The 18,062-nt window shown below is 52.3% G+C and overlaps 9 protein-coding genes across 9 annotated transcripts; 3 read left to right on the top strand and 6 right to left on the bottom strand.

Annotated features, from left to right (window-relative positions):
* Positions 1–90: 90 nt before the first annotated feature.
* On the bottom strand, positions 91–905 carry K489DRAFT_160061 (uncharacterized protein). The gene has a single exon (XM_033599293.1). It carries the CDS (start codon positions 746–748, stop codon positions 203–205), a length of 546 nt encoding a protein of 181 aa, XP_033462556.1. The 5' UTR covers positions 749–905; the 3' UTR covers positions 91–202.
* A 1,231-nt stretch (positions 906–2,136) lies between these two features.
* K489DRAFT_378064 (uncharacterized protein) lies at positions 2,137–3,763 on the bottom strand. The gene is made up of 2 exons (XM_033604307.1): positions 2,411–3,763; positions 2,137–2,258 (listed from the first exon to the last, which is right to left on the bottom strand). Exons 1-2 carry the CDS (start codon positions 3,441–3,443, stop codon positions 2,221–2,223), a joined length of 1,071 nt encoding a protein of 356 aa, XP_033462557.1. The 5' UTR covers positions 3,444–3,763; the 3' UTR covers positions 2,137–2,220.
* Positions 3,764–3,945: 182 nt separating this feature from the next.
* Positions 3,946–6,864, top strand: K489DRAFT_313979 (uncharacterized protein; the record flags this gene model as incomplete). Its single annotated transcript, XM_033600980.1, has 2 exons — positions 3,946–4,384; positions 4,478–6,864. The coding sequence occupies 2 exons, from the start codon at positions 3,946–3,948 to the stop codon at positions 6,862–6,864; spliced, it is 2,826 nt and encodes a 941-aa protein (XP_033462558.1).
* Positions 6,865–6,873: 9 nt separating this feature from the next.
* Positions 6,874–8,467, bottom strand: K489DRAFT_429766 (phosphoglycerate mutase-like protein; the record flags this gene model as incomplete). Its single annotated transcript, XM_033608386.1, has 4 exons — positions 6,874–7,708; positions 7,791–8,236; positions 8,290–8,397; positions 8,453–8,467. 4 exons carry the CDS (start codon positions 8,465–8,467, stop codon positions 6,943–6,945), a joined length of 1,335 nt encoding a protein of 444 aa, XP_033462559.1. The 3' UTR covers positions 6,874–6,942.
* Positions 8,468–8,893: 426 nt separating this feature from the next.
* K489DRAFT_408169 (DUF1168 domain-containing protein) lies at positions 8,894–9,541 on the top strand (the record flags this gene model as incomplete). The annotated part of the gene is made up of 1 exon (XM_033607449.1): positions 8,894–9,541. One exon carries the CDS (start codon positions 8,894–8,896, stop codon positions 9,539–9,541), a length of 648 nt encoding a protein of 215 aa, XP_033462560.1.
* A 965-nt stretch (positions 9,542–10,506) lies between these two features.
* On the top strand, positions 10,507–12,874 carry K489DRAFT_429768 (uncharacterized protein; the record flags this gene model as incomplete). The annotated part of the gene is made up of 2 exons (XM_033608387.1): positions 10,507–10,779; positions 10,854–12,874. The coding sequence occupies exons 1-2, from the start codon at positions 10,677–10,679 to the stop codon at positions 12,872–12,874; spliced, it is 2,124 nt and encodes a 707-aa protein (XP_033462561.1). The 5' UTR covers positions 10,507–10,676.
* A 1,155-nt stretch (positions 12,875–14,029) lies between these two features.
* Positions 14,030–15,911, bottom strand: K489DRAFT_378068 (Pkinase-domain-containing protein). The gene is made up of 2 exons (XM_033604308.1): positions 15,665–15,911; positions 14,030–15,601 (listed from the first exon to the last, which is right to left on the bottom strand). The coding sequence occupies exons 1-2, from the start codon at positions 15,877–15,879 to the stop codon at positions 14,437–14,439; spliced, it is 1,380 nt and encodes a 459-aa protein (XP_033462562.1). The 5' UTR covers positions 15,880–15,911; the 3' UTR covers positions 14,030–14,436.
* Positions 15,703–17,056, bottom strand: K489DRAFT_160703 (uncharacterized protein). Its single transcript, XM_033599295.1, has 2 exons — positions 16,062–17,056; positions 15,703–15,909 (listed from the first exon to the last, which is right to left on the bottom strand). Exon 1 carries the CDS (start codon positions 16,795–16,797, stop codon positions 16,150–16,152), a length of 648 nt encoding a protein of 215 aa, XP_033462563.1. The 5' UTR covers positions 16,798–17,056; the 3' UTR covers positions 15,703–15,909; positions 16,062–16,149.
* K489DRAFT_378069 (uncharacterized protein) lies at positions 15,801–16,121 on the bottom strand. The gene has a single exon (XM_033604309.1). The coding sequence runs from the start codon at positions 16,101–16,103 to the stop codon at positions 15,930–15,932; it is 174 nt and encodes a 57-aa protein (XP_033462564.1). The 5' UTR covers positions 16,104–16,121; the 3' UTR covers positions 15,801–15,929.
* Positions 17,057–18,062: the final 1,006 nt, after the last annotated feature.

Here is an 18,062-nt window from a genome sequence, read left to right on the forward strand (position 1 = left end):
CGAATGTTCTCGTCGATGCTTCGAAACGCTCTGGGTGTGTATTGATTGTGTTGCTGTACGATCCGGGCAGACTACTGTATGATAAGAATATCTTGTCCGCGTGAACAATCGCAGTGATGTAGCATTCACATAGCCACAGGTCTAGGGTCGTGCCATCGATTGTGTGAGCGGGACATAGACGAACCTCGAAGTTCCTGGGTACCTAGAGTGTGACCCTGCATCTTGGCGTGCCGAAGTACCCAAGCGCATGCTCGTAAAATGTCACCCTCCACCAGAAATCCCGTCCGATTTCTCGATGACGCCGTGCGGTCCGTCTCTTCCCCGGCGATGCAGCATCCGGATGGCCGCCATAGCCAAAGCCGTGACTATGATTTGTAAGGTTGTGCATTATCTTCTCTGCTATGTTGACATCTCGGCTTCTCACTGCATGGCTGAAAGTACTGCAAGCCTCTTTTCCGCATGTTATTGCCGAATTGAGCACCACTGACGAGCCCCGCCGAGCCGCTTGGGCGTTTACTGTGGGTCTACAAATCTGCAATTGAGCATAGTATTGGCTGCGCGGCCCTCGCTCCGAACACAACCTTCGTTTGTCGTTGATATGCACGGCGCAGTCTTTCAGCAGATGACGACCTGCCCTTTCGGGAAGGCGCGAAATGTGATCAACTCTGCCACTGTATACTCGAACTTTGACCCCGTCGTCACTGTTGTCGCTGTTGTCACTGATCACGTGAGATCCCTCAGCCGTCATTTTCGCTCAGCTGCTCACTCGTATGACTCAAGATGAGCGGGTCACGTCCATTGCGTAAATGAGATCGACATACAGTGTGTGATCGGACTTTACGGACGTGACGGATTACGGTAGTATGGTTCCTGATGGAAAAAAGGTGTGGCGAATGTACACTTGCCGGAACAGAAGGCTCCGACAATGCGTGCAAATTTAGAGTCTGCATACATGCCCAGGTGGAAGGAGAGATCGTGCTCCAGTCTAGATTACACTTTCTGTATAGGGCATCGGTTGATCTTCGGGAAGTCTCAAGATTGGGCAGCGGGACCTCTGCTTTAGGCAATGCTTTGCGCGACAAAGTCTTCTTATGCATCGTCACACATATTCACAGAGACTCGCCGCACTGTAAAATTCTCGGCGTTGACCGCGCAAGACGATCCGTCAGGTATCGGCTGTCACACGTGGCTCTGCAGATCCTTGGCGAGCATTTGAAGACTCGTAAATTGGGTCTTGGGATCATCCGTGGCGCGAGCAGCCAGTGAGCGTCTGGCTTGGCCAGCCCTCGAGCTCTGTGGCTGTGCATATCATTGCCGAAAGCCGATCGACCCTAGGCGTGCTCTAGAAGCGAATTTCTAAGCACCCGAACGTGCGGCAGTCTCGCGGAAGGCCGAGACTTATGTAATCACAGCCGGTAAATGGGGGCGACTGATGACATTGGCTTTGCATATTTCGCGGAATTCGGGAATGCCCGATGACATGCCAAGTCACAATGTTCGCGACACCATATTCACTCGTCATCACTGCAATGAAGTGCGTTCCGAAGCATGATGCATCGGCATTTGAATCTAGTCAGTGTGCGTCGTCAGCCGAGAAGGAATATCACTTGGCAAGCGGCACGCTTTGCATAATGACCGGAGCTGCACGTCGAGTAACGTGTGATCTCGAACCGAGAGCATACGCTACACTCATGCGACATGGTGGACGCGTCTTCGTGCCTTCGATACTTGAATTCTCGACAGTCCATTGGCGATCGGAAGTCCCAAGGTATCGCGTTCTGAGTGGACAGCTTGTCGTTACGTTGAATATGCGCCACAAGCTAAGCCTTGTGCTTCATAGAAGTCGCTTCAACAGCCACGCTGTGTTGCACAACGCGGTTGATGTCAATGTCTTGGCTATTCAGCAGCCACTATCCAGCTGACACAGGCGTGGGCGATGTACCCGTCTTCTTACTGCTACCGACGCCCCGTGCTAGCACTTCTAACCTGCTAGCCTGCACACGATGCTTTTGCATGACAGACACCCATTCAGGCTCGAGGCCGGTATTTCTCAGCCGAGGCTCAAAAGTAGACGAAGCGGGTTTGTTGGCTTCATTCTTGCGAGCCTGTTGGTGCAGATCCTCTTCCAACAGTGCGAGCGCCATGCCGAAATCTGCGCCAAGTCGTCCTAGACTACCAGCACAGTACAGGACTTGCGTGAGAAGAGATTCCCGCATAGCCTTATCGATGATGTTTGGAAGATATTCGCGTAGGGTTGCCTCAAGGAGATCTATCAGCTTGATTGAAAATGTTGTCACCGCTGGCGGTAATGGTCGTAACGGATCAGGACGAGTATTCTCGGTCGAGCTCATCCCTGTTGTGCGATCTTCAAGATGTGGCATGCTGGAGGGAAATATGCTTTTGTACATACTTAGAATTCCAAAGCTTTGCTCGCGGAAGACTTCGATGTACCGTTTGAGAAAGCGCTCCGTCTGACTGCCGAGTGTGCTGGCCGTCGATGTCTGATCGCTTGTTGTATAATGTCGAGCTTGCTGGAGCGACTCTTGATCTGCGAGATCGCGCAAAGGATCGAGAGCGCGCAATGTCTTGTGAAGTGTGTGCAGACGGCAGACAAGAAACAGCGCGCCGATCGGATTGTCGTTGTCAAGAGGAGTTGCAGAGACAGTCAAAGGTTTGGCGAGTAGGGCGCCTGAGCCTGTTAGAGCAAGTTCATCCCCAACCAACTCCGGGGCGACGCGCCGGAGATAGCCAACAGTACGCATGGCTGCCGCCAACTTCAACGTCGGACTTTGGAGAGATGTGATAAGGATTGTTGCCAAGTTCTGCATTTCTCTGCTGGACTGCCTGCTGATTGACCCAACCAGCTCGGATTGCGGATATAGAGTGTTCAGCCGTTTGATATGCGCTTGAATATCAAGAGCTGATGCATACGAAGTAGATGCGCTGCTTGTAGTGTTCGCGCCTGAATTTTCCGCTTGAGCTGCGGTCACTGTCGAAGATAACAGTCCAGGCAGATCGAGGACATCTGACAACCTGTCCACGTTGCGTGAAAGCAGCGCAGCGCGCTTCCTGCGGTCCAGTATCCCGTTATCCGTACTCCTGTCATACTTTTCTGAGAAAGCCAATGTTACGCTTTCTAGGCTTGGTATGTCCTTTTGCAGTACGTCTGTCTGGCTCGTGATTGTAGGTAATAATGTCGCAAGGCTGGCCAGTTGAGTGGACGACGATATGACTGCATTTCTCGATCGCTTGGACAGCGCCTGCAAATGCCTTGCATGCGATTGTGACGCATATAATATTGAAGCTGACTCGGTCGATGTAAGGTCATCTAGGGAGAGTGTGGTTAAGCGGGCGAGGTACGTGGTCGTCTGCTGTTCTCGTGGGTCTGGCGCAGAGTTTGAAGGATCGAACTTGGAGGTCAGGATCTCATACAATGATTCCATGGTCGAAAGTGTGTCTTAATGGCGGAAAATTTAGCTTATTAGCTATTTCGCATGAGATCCCGATGCAGTTCGTGCTCGATAATTCGAATGAAGCTGGAGCTGTTGCGAAGCGAGTCGCATTGTTTTGCCTGTTGCGACTGACTGGCAAACCGAAATTCCGGGGGAAATCGCTGGCGGCGATTAATGCATGACGGGTCCGACACGAAGCTTTCGCAATTCGACCACCGCTTGGCTTTGCTGTTGGAACAAATGTCGACATCGGAATGACAAGGTAAGGCTATAAGATGCCACTCTGACCAGAATCTGTGATACAGCCGGTATATTACTGCCTTCCAAAAGCACAGCCAAGCAGTCATTGTCCATAAAGTTCGGGCAGACTCGGTCGATGGTGGCAGACCCCACACATGTTTTCAGATTGTATGAAGATCTCTACTGCGACAAGCGGCAGCAATATCAGAATCATCACACACCACTCTTGCGACGTCGCACTCGAAACACTTCCATGGAACAGACACTGTATCCAGATGACCTGGTGAGGCTGAAGACTGACAAATCACGGCTTGCTTCTGTGGAACGGACCAACGATAGCCTCGACTTTCACGTGCCATTTCCACAGAACGGCGAGGACTTCATCGACCTCTCCGCAGGCCCAGGCGTCAGCGCAGAAAATTTGAGGCAATTCAAGGCGTCTGGTGCTCCTCCGAAAGGGACAATCCTGGTCCGCTGGGAGAATGAAAGTCTTCAACTGATACGCTCCGACAGCGTCTCCTTGATCGTTCGATCGTTGCTTGTTGGCGATGTCGTAAAACGAAGTGTCTCCCATGTACAAAGTGGAGTCGTTATCAATACAATGACCAGATGTGTATTAAGACCACTTTGTCAGGTCACCCATGCTAGCCGGCCTGAGTTGACGCTGAAGGGACTTCCTCCGCCTCATTCAGGTGATGCAGATTTAGTATCACCCTGGGCTGTGCAGGCCCATGACGCGCCTGCTCTGATCAACGATGTCCCAGCATCCGAACTCATGTTTTCAGATCCCATAGCTGATCTCACTTCAGGGGATCTGATTGTCTATAGAGACTGGATTGGGAGAATAAGAGACAAATCTGATCTCGTTTGTGTCAGACTTACTGACGGATGTGTTGTTGAGATACCCGGAGAGCAAGGGGAACATCTGGACGGCATTGTCGATGCTTTCGCCGTCGGCGATGTCCTTTCAACGAAGAAGGGTGTCTTGCGGACCGGCACATGGATTTATGGAAGCTACAATGCAAACACTCCGAGTGTTGGGACGGTGGTCTGCGTACGGCCAAGCATCGTCGAGGTTGATTGGTTACAAAAGCGGATTGGAAGCACAGAAGATGAGCCACCCGTGGTGCTCCAAGATGCTGAGTGGGAAAGAGCAGACTTTGTGATATACGATCGATCGCGGCGTCCACCCCAAGTCCAAACTGATCCTCTCGGAACATTATCAAATTCGGAATTGGACCTTCGATTATACCAGAGAGTTCGTTTCCGAGATCTGGAGTCTGCGTGTGCAAATTACCACACAGTCGATGGCGTTCCTGCGATTGTAAGACACGACCGAAAGGACAATATGGGCTACGATCTGAATGTCTTTGACGTGGTTGCTTTCCGGACCGCGGTCAGTGTTCAATGGCAGGACTTGAGTATCACTATACACGATAGTGCCGACTTGGTTCCCGACTCCGGAATCGACGACAGTCATGCTGCCTGGCCGGCTGAGATTACGCATACTCTGGCCATGCGAGCTGTTGGTGGAATGCCACATGTTGAGCGCCCGGTCAAGGTGGGCGTTGTTCAGACAGTAGACGCTACAGCACGCATGGCCATAGTATGGTGGACTCCAGACTCTTTCATCGAGTACAGCCGACACGCAGAAGAACAAGATGGCGTAGACGCAATTCTTAGGCATCATATTGCCACAGGCCCTGGCATTGCTGAAGCGATCAGTCTCTACGACATCGATACTCCTGCCCACGTAAACGTGCGAAGAGGCGACATTGTACTAATAAATAATGAGGAACACAATCCCCTATTAGGCACTACCCAGGACCGAACTTGGCTTGGAGAGATAGTGGATACGCGCCTCGATGGCAGTCTCGTCATCCGACTGGGTGTGGCTGAAACAGTGCAGGATGTCATACTCCTGAGGAAAGATGTCACAGTAGCTGTTCGCTCAGATGATACCGACGCTCTCGAAGACGAGCATTGGGATGATGATATCCTCGATGAGGAGATGGAAGAAGCTTTCCATCAAGCTTACAGCGACAACCCGGATCACCCGATGTGGGATGATCTTTACGCAGAGGAAGAACAAGCCCACTTTGAAGACGAGAACGGAATTGAGCTAGATGCAGATGATTGGGAAGACGATGCCTGGGAAGATGCCGAGGAGGAGGTGACAGAAGGTGATCCAGAGTTGGTGAATGATGACGCACACCTCTCAGCAGATGACGAGCCCCTTGGCCTGGAACGTCGAACAGAAGGATCATCCGGCCCTGAAGCGTACCTTGTTCTTGAATCCGCAGTTCCCACCACACATCGCTTCGGTGCTCAGGAGGTGACTGTCAACGCTTCACGTATGAAGCGCATTCAGAAGGACCATCGGATATTGGCCAGCCCAGAAACGCTGCCTGTCGGCGTTTTTGTCCGTACTTGGGAGACTCGACTGGATTTGATTCGTTTCCTCATTATCGGACCGACAGAAACGCCTTATGCGAATGCTCCCTTTATCATCGACGTGTATCTTCCACCAGCGTATCCGGCCGAGCCTCCCAAAGTCTACTTCCACTCCTGGTCACCGGAGCAGACTTCTGGCACTCACGGACGCCTCAATCCGAACCTTTACGAGGACGGCACAATCTGTCTATCGCTTCTCGGAACTTGGGACGGGGCTCCGGGCGAAAGCTGGAGTCCAACGAAAAGCACAGTGCTTCAGGTGATCGTCTCAATTCTGGGATTGGTGCTTGTTCGTGAACCTTATTACAACGAAGCAGGATACGAAGCATTGGTCGGAACGCAGGCTGCCAAAATTCCAAGCACTGTGTACAGTGAACGCGTCTATCTCCGTAGTAGGGGACTCATTCTCACTGCTCTTGCATCGCTTCGTGACGAAGAGTTCCGGGACGCTCCTGGACATGAGGACCTCGAGGATATCCTACGTTGGACGTATTATACGGAAGATGGCCCGAAATTGCTTGATCTCGTGATCGTCGATGTCTCTACTATACTCGAGAAAAGCACAGGCTCACAGGAGCCCAACGGACTGACAGTAATGTCGCAAGGCGCGTGCATTCCGCTGCATAGGGTGCTAGCTCTCTTACATAAATACAAGCAAGCATACGCGACAGGGAATCACCGAGCTTCTGAGCCACCACGAGACATCACGCCAAAGTGATTTATGTTTATAATGCACCATTCACCGCTGTCGGTGTTACCAGCGAATGATCAAACATGATTCTAATCAAGTACGAAATTAATAGACACTACCTCGCAGACTACGGTCCTCTGTCTCTGCCTGTTCCAAGTTCTCCCGCACAACGTGACTCGGTTGCTCTCTTGCTAGTTCCTCATCCTCATGACTGTCCTCCGGATTTGGCTCATCGCCTAGTACGTCGGCCTTTTGACCCTTGTTCATACCGCTCTCGGATGCCCAACGTTCCACATCTTCGGGTGTTGCTTTTCTAGCGGGATGCTTACTGACTGCAACGGCAAGGCTTCGTCCACGAGTCGTTGCAAAGTAGCCATGGGCTTCATCCTCGCTTCGCTCGTGTGGTGTTCCAACATTAACATTCTGATCGTACGGTAAAGGTTCTGCGGTCAAGTTAGATTGTGCCTGACTTGTGCTCTTCGTCGATACGCTGTCCAGTCCGCTACCACTGGAATCTTTGGCAATGGTCCCGGTTGGTAGCTGTAGATCCTGCTGAACTTGTTGTTTTCTTTGCGCTGCGCGTCGTGGATAGAGCTCATCATCGTGATTGCAGCCCTCGGCGCACCCTCCCCATTGACGACTAGGTAAAGTTGGGCTCTTCACCGGCTCGGTCAGAAAATGCGATAAGGTTCGATGGCGCTGCGGATCTGCTTGCTCCTCTTCCGTTTCTCGTTGTTGCTTTAGTTCTGACCAGGTCCGCAATTGGCTGTTTAGATTGTACTTTCCATTGTCGGGATTCTTTTCCATCACAATGAACTCGCAGTGATTTATGTTCCGCAAGTCCTCAAAGTATTCGACAGACCAGTGATACCTGTTCGGAAATTAGTTTGCCATCATCCAATGCCGCGGGCAGTTGCAGCTTTGCCAGAGCGCTTAGATCTGCGTCCACACACCACTTCATCAAAAAGACTCGAGTCATCAACCCATGCGTGACCAGCACACAAACGCTGGGAAATTTGGCGTCGCCGAACTGCCTCCATAGGCTCTCGTTGAAACCTGCAATGCGATCATAAGCATCGGCAGCACTCTCACCGTTGGGAATTCGGTAAAAGAAGTGCCCATAATCTGCACGCTCGGACCACATTCTTTCCATCTCGGAAGAACACGGTTGAAAATTGCCAAAATCTTGCTCGCGAATCCTGGGCTCCTCGTAGACCTTGATCTTGGAGCGACTGAACGGACTCGGGGCAGCCGACGGATCGTCCGGGTCGTCGCGCGCTGTGAGGGTCTTTAGAATCCCCTCAGTCGTTTCACGCGTCCGTCGGTAGGGCGACGTGAAGATCTGAAGCGTATCATCTGGTTTTAAGAGTTTTCGTAGTCGTCGTCCGGCTTCTTCTGCCTGGAGAGTTAGTCAGATCAACAGCGACAGGGTAAACATCTGATTATCTCTACCTGTCGTCGGCCTTCATCGGTAAGCTTGACTCTGTGATCGGGTATCATCTGATGTATTTCTCGGTTCTTGTTGCCCTCGGATTGAGCATGTCGAATGAGTATGATCAACTACGACATGGTAAACTGCCTGCCGGTGAGGGATGAACAGCAGCATGGTACTGACCCGTGGTTTCCCCATGTTGCGCGGCGTATATCGGCAGCAAGGACTTGGGTGTCGTCTTGAAGCGTTCCAGATATCGTTTTGAATGTGATGCACGCGTGAAGACCGTGTTCACTCGTGGCGGACCAGTGACGCTGAATCACGCACTACTGCTTCCTTGCACGGCTCCAGCACATGGCGACATACGTCACTTCAGCCGGAACGTGCAGTTGGTTCATGTTGTGCTCGCGTCTCCCACTCAAGTATAGGCAACCGGAGCCTAATCGCATGTGACAGGCTTTGACTTCTCGCGTGTCGTCAAATTATATTCTATTATTTACCTCAAACTATTTCAGGCTTCGAATGGATTATTTGTCCCCTTCCGGTCATCCCTTGAAAGTCGCGCAAGAGTCATATAGACGCACTAAGAAAGGCTTCAACATCAAATCAAAGGAGTATTGAACGATGTCGGAACCTATTCCAGAGTCAATCCCGACATCTGCTCTGCGACGCGCTCGACCACCCAAGAAAAAGGTTGCTCTCACCCCGGCTGGTCAACAGTCCGCGCAAGTGGAAGCTCTTTTCGCGAATCCCGACCGCGTCGGTAACGGCATCTACCTCGGACCGAAGCCGAAAACACTTGCAGCCATCCCCGAAATTATCGCAAGCGTACAAGGATCCTCGGCTGGTGCAGGAAGTGGCGAATTCCACGTGTACAAAGCAAGCCGCCGGAGGGAATATGAGCGGCTCAAGATCATGGATGAGGAAAATCAGGCAGAGGAGGCAGATCAGGAATTTCAGGCCCGCAAATCGGAGCGCGAACAGGCAGAAGCAGAAAAATTGGAGAAGAACAGGAGTAAACGTGAAAAGATGAAACAGCGACAACAGAAGAAGAAACTTGGGACGAAGGGATTGCCGAGTGTTGTTGATGCGGAGAAACAACAAAGCCAGGCAAGCGCGACTGGAGGCCACCTTAAAAGGAAGCTCGAAGTTGCCAGCATCGCAAGTCCCAGCGGAAATGAGACGGACACACCAGAGCCAGATGCCCTGCAACGACCAAGTGCCGAGCCCACCACTGAAGAGCAAGGTATCACAATTCACGATGAGGACTGAGGAAGGGGTGCCGATGTCCAGTACAATATGACATGAACGAAGCAATAATCGCAACCCTAGGGTGGTCTTCACGAAGCGGCAACCACAACCTCAGGGTTGTCTTCAACTCGATGAACGGCGCGCGTTGTAACACCATTATGCCTGACGAGTGTATGAGACTACAGCGATAAATGTGCGCGTCTTGTATTGCGCTCCACGTCTATACGATCAAGCATGATGTGTGGACCCATTCACGCGACAAATCATGCGCAGAGCGAGCAACGTTGAGCATGGATTCAGTCGATATCCACATAGCCGAGCGCACGACGACCAACATCATGATCGTCGAGAGCATCTGGAATACAGATTCGGGGAACTACAAGGTATGGGGAGATTGCTATAAGACAGTCTGGACTCCAGAAAAGGGGTTCGTGCAGCAACTTCATTGCGACTTCCGAAAATTACAAGAGCCTTCGCATGTGTTCGACAGACTAGGACGTAACCACCAAGCACGAAGCATATGCGGGTGTTCTCGAGCCTCACGTCCCTCCGAGTAGCAGGGGGGGATCTAAGCCGAATGTCACGAAGAGGAACAGCAACTTCGAGGACCTCTCCAAAGTCTCGTGACTAGACACGCGAGCAGTGCATTGACGCGCATCGCATTATTCCGCGCTTGTTCCAGATCAATCATTTCATCAACGAGTGATACTCTGCCCGCAGGACGAATACGGGCAAGCGCTTGGGCTCTTGTTGTGGGTCTTGCGTTGATTCGGCTGTTCTTACTATATTGTGTTCCTCTGAATGACTATCACTGTAGTACTAGCCGAGCGGAGGCTGGAAATCATTGATTAGGAGTGGGTCGCAAAGTTGATAGTGATGATATAGGTACTTCAGTGTTAATCAAAGACGCACGGACCATATGTACGCAAAGAGTACAGAAACACTTTTTGCCCAACGTCTCCTTCCCTCATACATACATTTATGTACAGTGATCGCGACCCATAACCCATACAGATCAGGCAACCACGTTCGCAGCACCGCATCAACTTCCAGCTCGGTATCTCATCCACCATCGACTCATCAGACATCAATCGCCGTCGGTTTTAGCCACGTGAAGCCTCAACACGCGACTCGCCAGTGTCGGTTCTGAACCACAATGCCGGCTCGCAAAGAATATGTCGCGCCCACGCGCTCAAGTAGACGCATTGCGTCTCGCGCATCTTCAGTCATCTCTGAGGAGATCTCACAAGACTCTACTGGTTTGTGCTCATTTCAACTTTGTCTTCGTTGAAGTATTTTTATGACATCATTTTTATTAATGCATGGCTATCAGCTCTGCGCCCAGCGAAAAGCTCGGGGATACGCAAGACTGCTCCCAAACCCAAGCGCGTGGCCGCAGCGAAACCTGCTCCCAAAGCCGCCGCGAATCCCCCTCCTACTGCGAAAGGCAAGGGCCGCAAAGCCTTTGACGCCGCGTACATCCTCGAACGTTGTTTCAGATTCGGCAAATACCACCTTATCGACGAACTAACCATGCCCCAAAAAGCAGTCATTGTCAAAGCCGCCGACAAACGCGCCACAAACGCTGAGACTCGCGTCAATGACCTTGAAATGGAAGTCCAGGAACTTGCCGCCATCAATGAGCGCCTCACTCTTGAACGCAATCTCGCTCGGGAGGAGGCCAGGAAGCGTCACCTTCGCGACATGTTCCATCGAGAAGAGGCGGAGAAGGCCGAGATCGCACGCAAGGCCGCTGAGCTGGCGCAAGAGATGGTCAAGGCACAAAATACACAAATTCAGCTGCAACATAGCGCTGTCACAAAAGTGGCAAGCACCACCCCGGTTTCGGCTGCAGCGACGACACCGATCCCAGCTGCAGTGACGACATCGCTATCTAACAGTTTCGCGGAATCTTCACCCGTCGCAGCATCAACCCCACTGCTTGAGACGACTGTTGCACGCATCCCCTCTCTTCTTCGTCGCGTCCTCACTGGCATCGCTTCACCATTTGCCAATCGAGAACCCAGTGTCGGCAGTGTCTCATCACCAAGCTCGTCAGCATCACCGTCCAGCTTGGGACGATTACCCTCCTCGCGTAAGAGGCCAGCTCCAGAACCCGAGCTTTTGGAGTCTGAAGCCGCAAATGTGCCCTCAACGCCCACGCCCAACTTCAGAGCTGCTCCCAAAACTCTGCGCGCGCCGGCGACGATGCCATCATTGTTGAGCACGATCTCTGAGCACACTGAACCGAGCGAGACGGAAGACGCGCGATCACGTGCCACATCTTATGCGACTCCGTGCCGACCGCGTTCGATCAACAAGGTTCGCGCCGCTCGCCAAAGTTTAGGAAAGACGCCCAACCGTGTCTCAAGCTCAAACATCAACTCTGCACCGCGTGTGCGCAACGCGGACACGCGGGACAAAACGCTGCATCCAGAGAACTATCCAGAAGAGGCAAACAAAGAGAATCGCGAGATCATTCAAAACCTGCCCGTGCCCGAATTCCGCGCCACGAAAAGGGTCAAGATCCACCACCTGAAAGAGATCCCACACAATCGACCCGGCGATGCAGAAGGCACTTTCCGCTTTCCTGACCTGGACAGTGACGATGAAATGGAAGTCGACATTGACGCGCCTCTCCGCTCCAACATCTTCGAGGAGTCGGAGTCGAACATCGCCGAGCAGCAGGCGCAAGTTGCCAAAGAGCAGGCACTCATCGCAAAGGAGAAGGCGCAAGTCGAGCAAAAGCGTCAGCAGGAACAGCTTGCCCTGGAGAAAGCACAACTCGCCAAGGACCGAGAACAGCTTCTCAAGGATCAAGCTCAATTTGCAAAGGACAAAGCACTGGTCAGCGCATCCCCACGCGTGGACTCAGTAGTCCGACGCGAGCTGGATCTCTCTGCTTTTGCTTATCCTAGACAGTCAGCCGGTGCTTCGAGCAATGAGACGCCGCCAAGCAACGAGACCTTGCCGACCAGCGTTGACCTCAACGAAAAGACAGAGCGCAGACTCGAAGAACAAACACTCCGTCAGCGCAATTGGCAGATTAACCAATGGCTGGGAGAATGCCAACCCGAGCATGTCGATGGCCTGCAGAAAAAGCTTGCCGAAGTTCAAGACTTGCAAGAGGCATTCAGTGCCCGAGAGCTCACGCTGCCCACACCCCAGCGCATCAGTGAACTTGTCGAAGGCGAAGTCGAGCCTTATCTTCCCGTTTGGGAATTGCCAGAGGGTGGCGGATACCATCCCGAGCCCATTCTCACCGACGAAGAGGCAGCGAAGATGCTTGCAGACTACAATGCCGACTACGAGCATTGGCAAGTCACCGGCGAACACACCGATATCTACCTTTAGACTCGACAGTGCACACCTGCACACACACGAGCACCTGGACCATGACGGCTGCAAGACTTTGACTCCCGACCATCACCAGGTCCGGTCGAGTTGGTCTTGTATGCCGTCATGGTCAGAGGAATTTTCGCGACGACACGTTTCACATCGCAAGCCATCATCTTCGCCTCACATCATTCCAGCGCCGAATCACCATGGTGGCTGCAAGACTTCGACTCCCGGCCATCACTTGATCTGGTCGAGTTGGTCGTGCACGCCCTCATGGTGCATAAGAGGATGTTTCCTGGACGACACACACATTTCCGTTTCGCTCTCTCTCACACCCCACATGCCACCACCTGCACGAGTTCGAGTCGGCGGCTCGTGTCGAAACCCGGCGGGACACCTTTTGACTCCCGGCCTTCCTCGCGGAAGGCTCGGTCGAGTTGGGTTCCTGCCGGGTTGAGTTGCCATGTGCTCCTCGTTGCAGGTGGTGGGGACTTTTTTGGACGACTTCGACCTCTTTTTCTTTTCATGACTTACGACGATTACGACAGAGCAAGCATTTCGCATTTTCTTCTTTCAAGCATGGCGTTGGCTGGGGATATTGGGCTTCTTGGGCCTTGGGCGGTTTTCTCTTCTTGGTTGTCTTCACTTGGGTACAATTTTTGGATCTTCCAGGTTTTCTCCTGCGGGAGCTCGCAGCATTTTGCGATTGCATTAGAAAATGGCGTTTTATCGCAGGCATGGGTTTCGTTGTTCTTCTAACGCCGTCAGAAAAACGCTTCTTCGCGTTGAGCTTTTTTCGATTAGAAAAGAATTGCATTCTGATTTTTGGATCGTCACATCATCATTCTCCTCTCTGCTCACGTGCATTTGCAGTCATCTTTCCTTCCACTGGACCGTATCTGCAAATTTGCTTCACCTGCACCTCAGTGTGCACATATTCATGTACGTGAGTGAAAGGACGACGAATATCTCTAGATCTTCCATCCCTACCTGCAATACTTGAATGATGTTGTGCCTTTCGACATGGGATAAATTGTCGAATTGCAAATTTTGTATTACAGGCATCAGTCAAATCGAACAGGGGCCGATCCGACAACACTTCAACAAAAACTTCGAAACGTGCATGAGGTGGTATATTGATAATCGGCAAGAACCGGGTTTTGATGAGTCATCGGAGGCGGCCCAATAGCACATCTGGACCATCGAAATCAAGAAGAGGCCCGGGGAGCATCAGAAAACGATTTTCCATAGTGAATGATGATGATGAAATCTTTTCGGTAAAAAAAGTGAAGATCTATCTGGTCTTGTTCTCATTTCCCATCATCTCACCATTGAAATAGAGGGAAAGGAAACATCAAAAATGAAAACTTCTCGAACCGCTTCCCTGACAGCCGAGCCTTTCCAGGATCATATGACAAAAGAGAGGAAACTCGAAAAATGCAATTCATGCAACCACGCCGCATCATAGAAACAAAGGAGAGGATATTCCCACGCGAAATCATAGCGGAGGAGGAAAACATTATATCGGAAAGGTTTGCGGCAACGACAACAACAAGGACACCAAGGGCAGGACGATGCTATTGGACCGTCTGCTCGTGTCTCAACGCGCTGGGCTCGGGCTTCTTACGTCGGCCGAGCAGAGTCGCGTTATCGAGACTCAGCTCAAATGCGCCGGCTTTGTTCTTGACTTGCCGTTTGGCGGCAGCCGCTACCTCGGGGGAATGTTGACCGTAGCCCCGAGCTTGTGGAGCAGCTGCCTGCTTAGGGCCAGCAGCCTGTCGAGCCTGTGCCGCCGCGGAAAGGGTCGTGTTCCGCATCTGCTTCTCCATGCCGGAGACATCAGGAACAGCACCGGACTTGGGCAACTTCGCCGGCGGGTTGGCGATACTGGGATCGTAGGGCTCTGTCGAGACAGTCTCGTACTCCTCGTCATCGCCATAGTCCTCGTCCAGAGCGTTGAGGGAGCTCATCGGGTTGCCGCCGCGGTATCCCTGCTTGAAGTTCTTTCGGCGCTTGCCTTCCTCCTCTTGACGGTGCACCGAATAACCAACATCGAAAACTTCCCGGAGGTTCACCGCCCCAGGCGAGCGGAAATCTTGGCGTCTACCGGCTCCGGGCGTGTCGTCGAGGTAGGCAAAGTCGGGCTTGAGCCTTTCTTCCGCTGACATCTGACCTTGACGAGTGTAAAGAGGAGTGGCCAATGGAGGTGCATCGGCGGCGGCATAGGTGGGCTCGTTGACCTTGCGGATCCATGGGTGGTTGAGGAATTGCTTGATGTCGTATCGCTTTTCCGGGTCGACGGTAAGCAGATGTGAAACCAGATCTTGAGCAGACTTGGAGATATCGTCCCACCACGGCGACAAAAATGTGTATTGTCCGCGAGCCACCTTTTCAGTGAGAACTTGAATGCTCTCATCGTAGAATGGCGGGAAACCACAGAGGAGGGTATATAGCACACATCCCAGTGCCCACATGTCCACGCTCTTTGAGTATCGCTCGTCTTTAACAATTTCAGGTGCAGTGTAGCCGACAGTACCGCATGGAGTCATCGTTTGGCTGTCCCAGATGACCTTGGAAAGACCAAAGTCCGCAATCTTAATCTGACCAATTCCTCCAGCACCGACACCGGGAATGAACTCGCCCTCGTCAGCCTTGTCCTCGTCATCAGGGCCTCGAGGCTTTGGGTTCTTGGTGGGCACGAAGGGCGTTGGGTAGAAAAGCAAGTTCTCGGGTTTGATGTCACTACGGGGAGCAATCAGCAATGTGTTCGGCTAGGCAGCAGCCTCGGATTTATATTATACCCACCGATGTACCACACCAGCTTCTTCGTGGAGGTACTCCAGAGCCTGGGCCACCTGGAGGATAACGTGTCGTGAAAGGTCCTCGCTAAAGTATGTCAATCGAACAATCTGGTGGAAGAGCTCGCCGCCAGGGCAAAGCTCAAGGACGATGTAGTAATATTGACGAGATTCGGTGAAGTCTACGAGCTTGACAACGTTCGGATGGTCAAGTTGGCGCATGATTTGGACTTCCTTGAGAATGTTGGCACGCTGCGAGAAGAAAGAGGATGTCAGCCGCGGGTCGTCGGACGCGACCTGAGGTATGCAAGAACAAGTATCGGATGAATGAACAGTGCAAAGCTTCCATGGGGTCGAAAGCTCGCCAGTGAGATGGTGTTAGACGATCGGGGAGATGTGCGCACCTCCACGCCTTTCGGCACTTTCTTTTCGTAGTCCGGATGCATGACGTTCTTTCCAGCCTGAACGCACAGAAATGTTGGCAAAATTCTATCAGATCAAAAGGTGCGCCGCCGACCGGAGCAGTCGCCCAAGTCGAGGCGGTAGGCAAAGAGAACGGATGAATGGTAGAGAAAGAGCGAGGAAAAACATGCAGAATGTGCCGTTACTCACCTGCGTTGTGTTCATTTCGAACTTTCGGACGACCTTGATAGCGACTTGATCGTAGACGTGATTGTTGTCCCTGGCTCGGTAGACATTGCTGAAGGCTCCATCGCCCATTTTCTCGACGAGAGTCCATCGTTCGAGGCCAGGGTAACGAGGCAATTTGCCCTTGCTCTCACGTTCCTCGGCGACGATGCGTTCCAACACTGAAGCGTCGTAGTCATTTTGCTTTTGGTCACGCTTCTGCTGTTGGTCAACCGCGCCAGCTGCGGCGTTGTGGGCCTTGGCTGCAACGTTCCGGTTGTCTATGGCGGCCGCGGAATAGTCCTGGTGAGGAGCGTTCGCCTGAAGTGGTTTGTGGTCATAAACATTAGGATCGGTTATGCCATGTTGCGGTTGAGCAGGCGCGCCGGCAAAGCGTTGAGTCTGAGCGTGCACGTTCGACACATGGGTCGTGGCATGGTCCTGTGGCGAACGAGTGTCACGAGCCTGCTTCCCGTGCCGGATGAAGTTTTTCAAATTCTGAATGGTCGTCATGGTTAGATCTGCGTTCGACGGTGATCGGTCGATGTAGACGGAATGGAGAAAGACGACACGGATGAACGATGATAAAGAAAGTCGACGCAACAACAACAAGAACAAGAGAAGAGCGACGTGCGGGTGCAACACGTTGTGCAGCAAGGCCAACAAGGATGATGTCAAAGAACAAGAGGACTCGTGACGGTGAGGACAGCGAGTGGTTATGATGATGATGGAGGGATGATGTGACAAGGGAGGCACAGCAGGAAACAAGCAATAGCCGGGCAGAGGTTGAGACGGAGAGGGAACGAAAGAGGTAGGCTTGGCGATTGGTGACGATGCTGATGACGAACGGACGAAATGATGTCGCTTGATTAGCGGCGAATATATGATGTGTGGATGTGTAGCGGCGGGAGTGTAGGGTGTGAAGGATGGGTGGTGAGTGTGAGGATGGGTGGCATGTATCGAAGCGTTCCGCCGTGGTCGAGGAGAGTTTGGGAAAGTGGACGGTGACGACAGTGATGATGGTGACTGTGAGGGAGTGGTGGTGAACGGGGAGGAGGAGGAGGTGATGGTGATGACGGTGCGGTTGGGCCCGGTCGGTCGGTGGTGCTGCTGCTGCTGCTGCAATGAAGCAGGTATTGAAGATGCACACAACTATAAAGCTGTTGGCGCACCGGTCCACCTATCCACCTGCAGCAGCCAACGTGTGTCTAATAAACGATAATAGTAACAACTCAAGACGGGGATGTGTGCAGGTGTACGTGGATGATATGAAACGTGACGGAATTATTCATCAGGGAGCAAACAGGCACGCGTGCAATGGATATGTGTGCCTGTTTCTCCGTGGGCATGTGGTTGATGCGCAGGTGAGGGGCATACACAAGGAAAGCCGTGTAGCGGAGAGCGGGGAGCGATGGCAGTAGACGTCACCTCCCAGAACAGTCTGGAAGCGCGTGTGATGTTCAAGTAATGAGCATCAGCCGAACCTGTGTTGGTGATGGCAGGGGCGATGGAGCGACGGACTTCCAAGCCAGCAGCAGCGTGAAGCGCACATCATTTGCTCAAGCAAAGCAAAGCAAAAGCCTACCCAAGCTGAGGCAATGACATCTGCTGTTTGGTGGCGGGACCCGGGATATTGGTGACAAAGACAGCGGTAGCGGGAATATTCGTGTGCGTGTGCGTGTGCGTGTTTGTGTAGGAGCATTCATGCAGGAGTGTTTCGGAAATGTGAGGTGGAATGACGTAAGTGCATGCACCAGACAATACACATGCATCAAGAC

This window comes from Dissoconium aciculare (genome assembly GCF_010015565.1).
Source record: "Dissoconium aciculare CBS 342.82 unplaced genomic scaffold K489scaffold_3, whole genome shotgun sequence".
NCBI lineage: Eukaryota > Fungi > Ascomycota > Dothideomycetes > Mycosphaerellales > Dissoconiaceae > Dissoconium > Dissoconium aciculare.

What these genes read in the sequence shown, in the direction of transcription:
- K489DRAFT_160061 (XM_033599293.1), bottom strand. Translation starts at nt 748, where the DNA reads ATGACGGCTGAGGGATCTCACGTGATCAGTGACAACAGCGACAACAGT.
- K489DRAFT_378064 (XM_033604307.1), bottom strand. Translation starts at nt 3,443, where the DNA reads ATGGAATCATTGTATGAGATCCTGACCTCCAAGTTCGATCCTTCAAAC. An exon ending in GCAAAGCTTTGGAATTCTAA is followed by an intron (nt 2,259 to 2,410) that starts GTATGTACAAAA and finishes GATCTCCTTGAG; the next exon opens with GCAACCCTACGCGAATATCT.
- K489DRAFT_378068 (XM_033604308.1), bottom strand. Translation starts at nt 15,879, where the DNA reads ATGCGCCAACTTGACCATCCGAACGTTGTCAAGCTCGTAGACTTCACC. An exon ending in GAAGCTGGTGTGGTACATCG is followed by an intron (nt 15,602 to 15,664) that starts GTGGGTATAATA and finishes TGCTCCCCGTAG; the next exon opens with TGACATCAAACCCGAGAACT.
- K489DRAFT_378069 (XM_033604309.1), bottom strand. Translation starts at nt 16,103, where the DNA reads ATGCATCCGGACTACGAAAAGAAAGTGCCGAAAGGCGTGGAGGTGCGC.
- K489DRAFT_160703 (XM_033599295.1), bottom strand. Translation starts at nt 16,797, where the DNA reads ATGACGACCATTCAGAATTTGAAAAACTTCATCCGGCACGGGAAGCAG.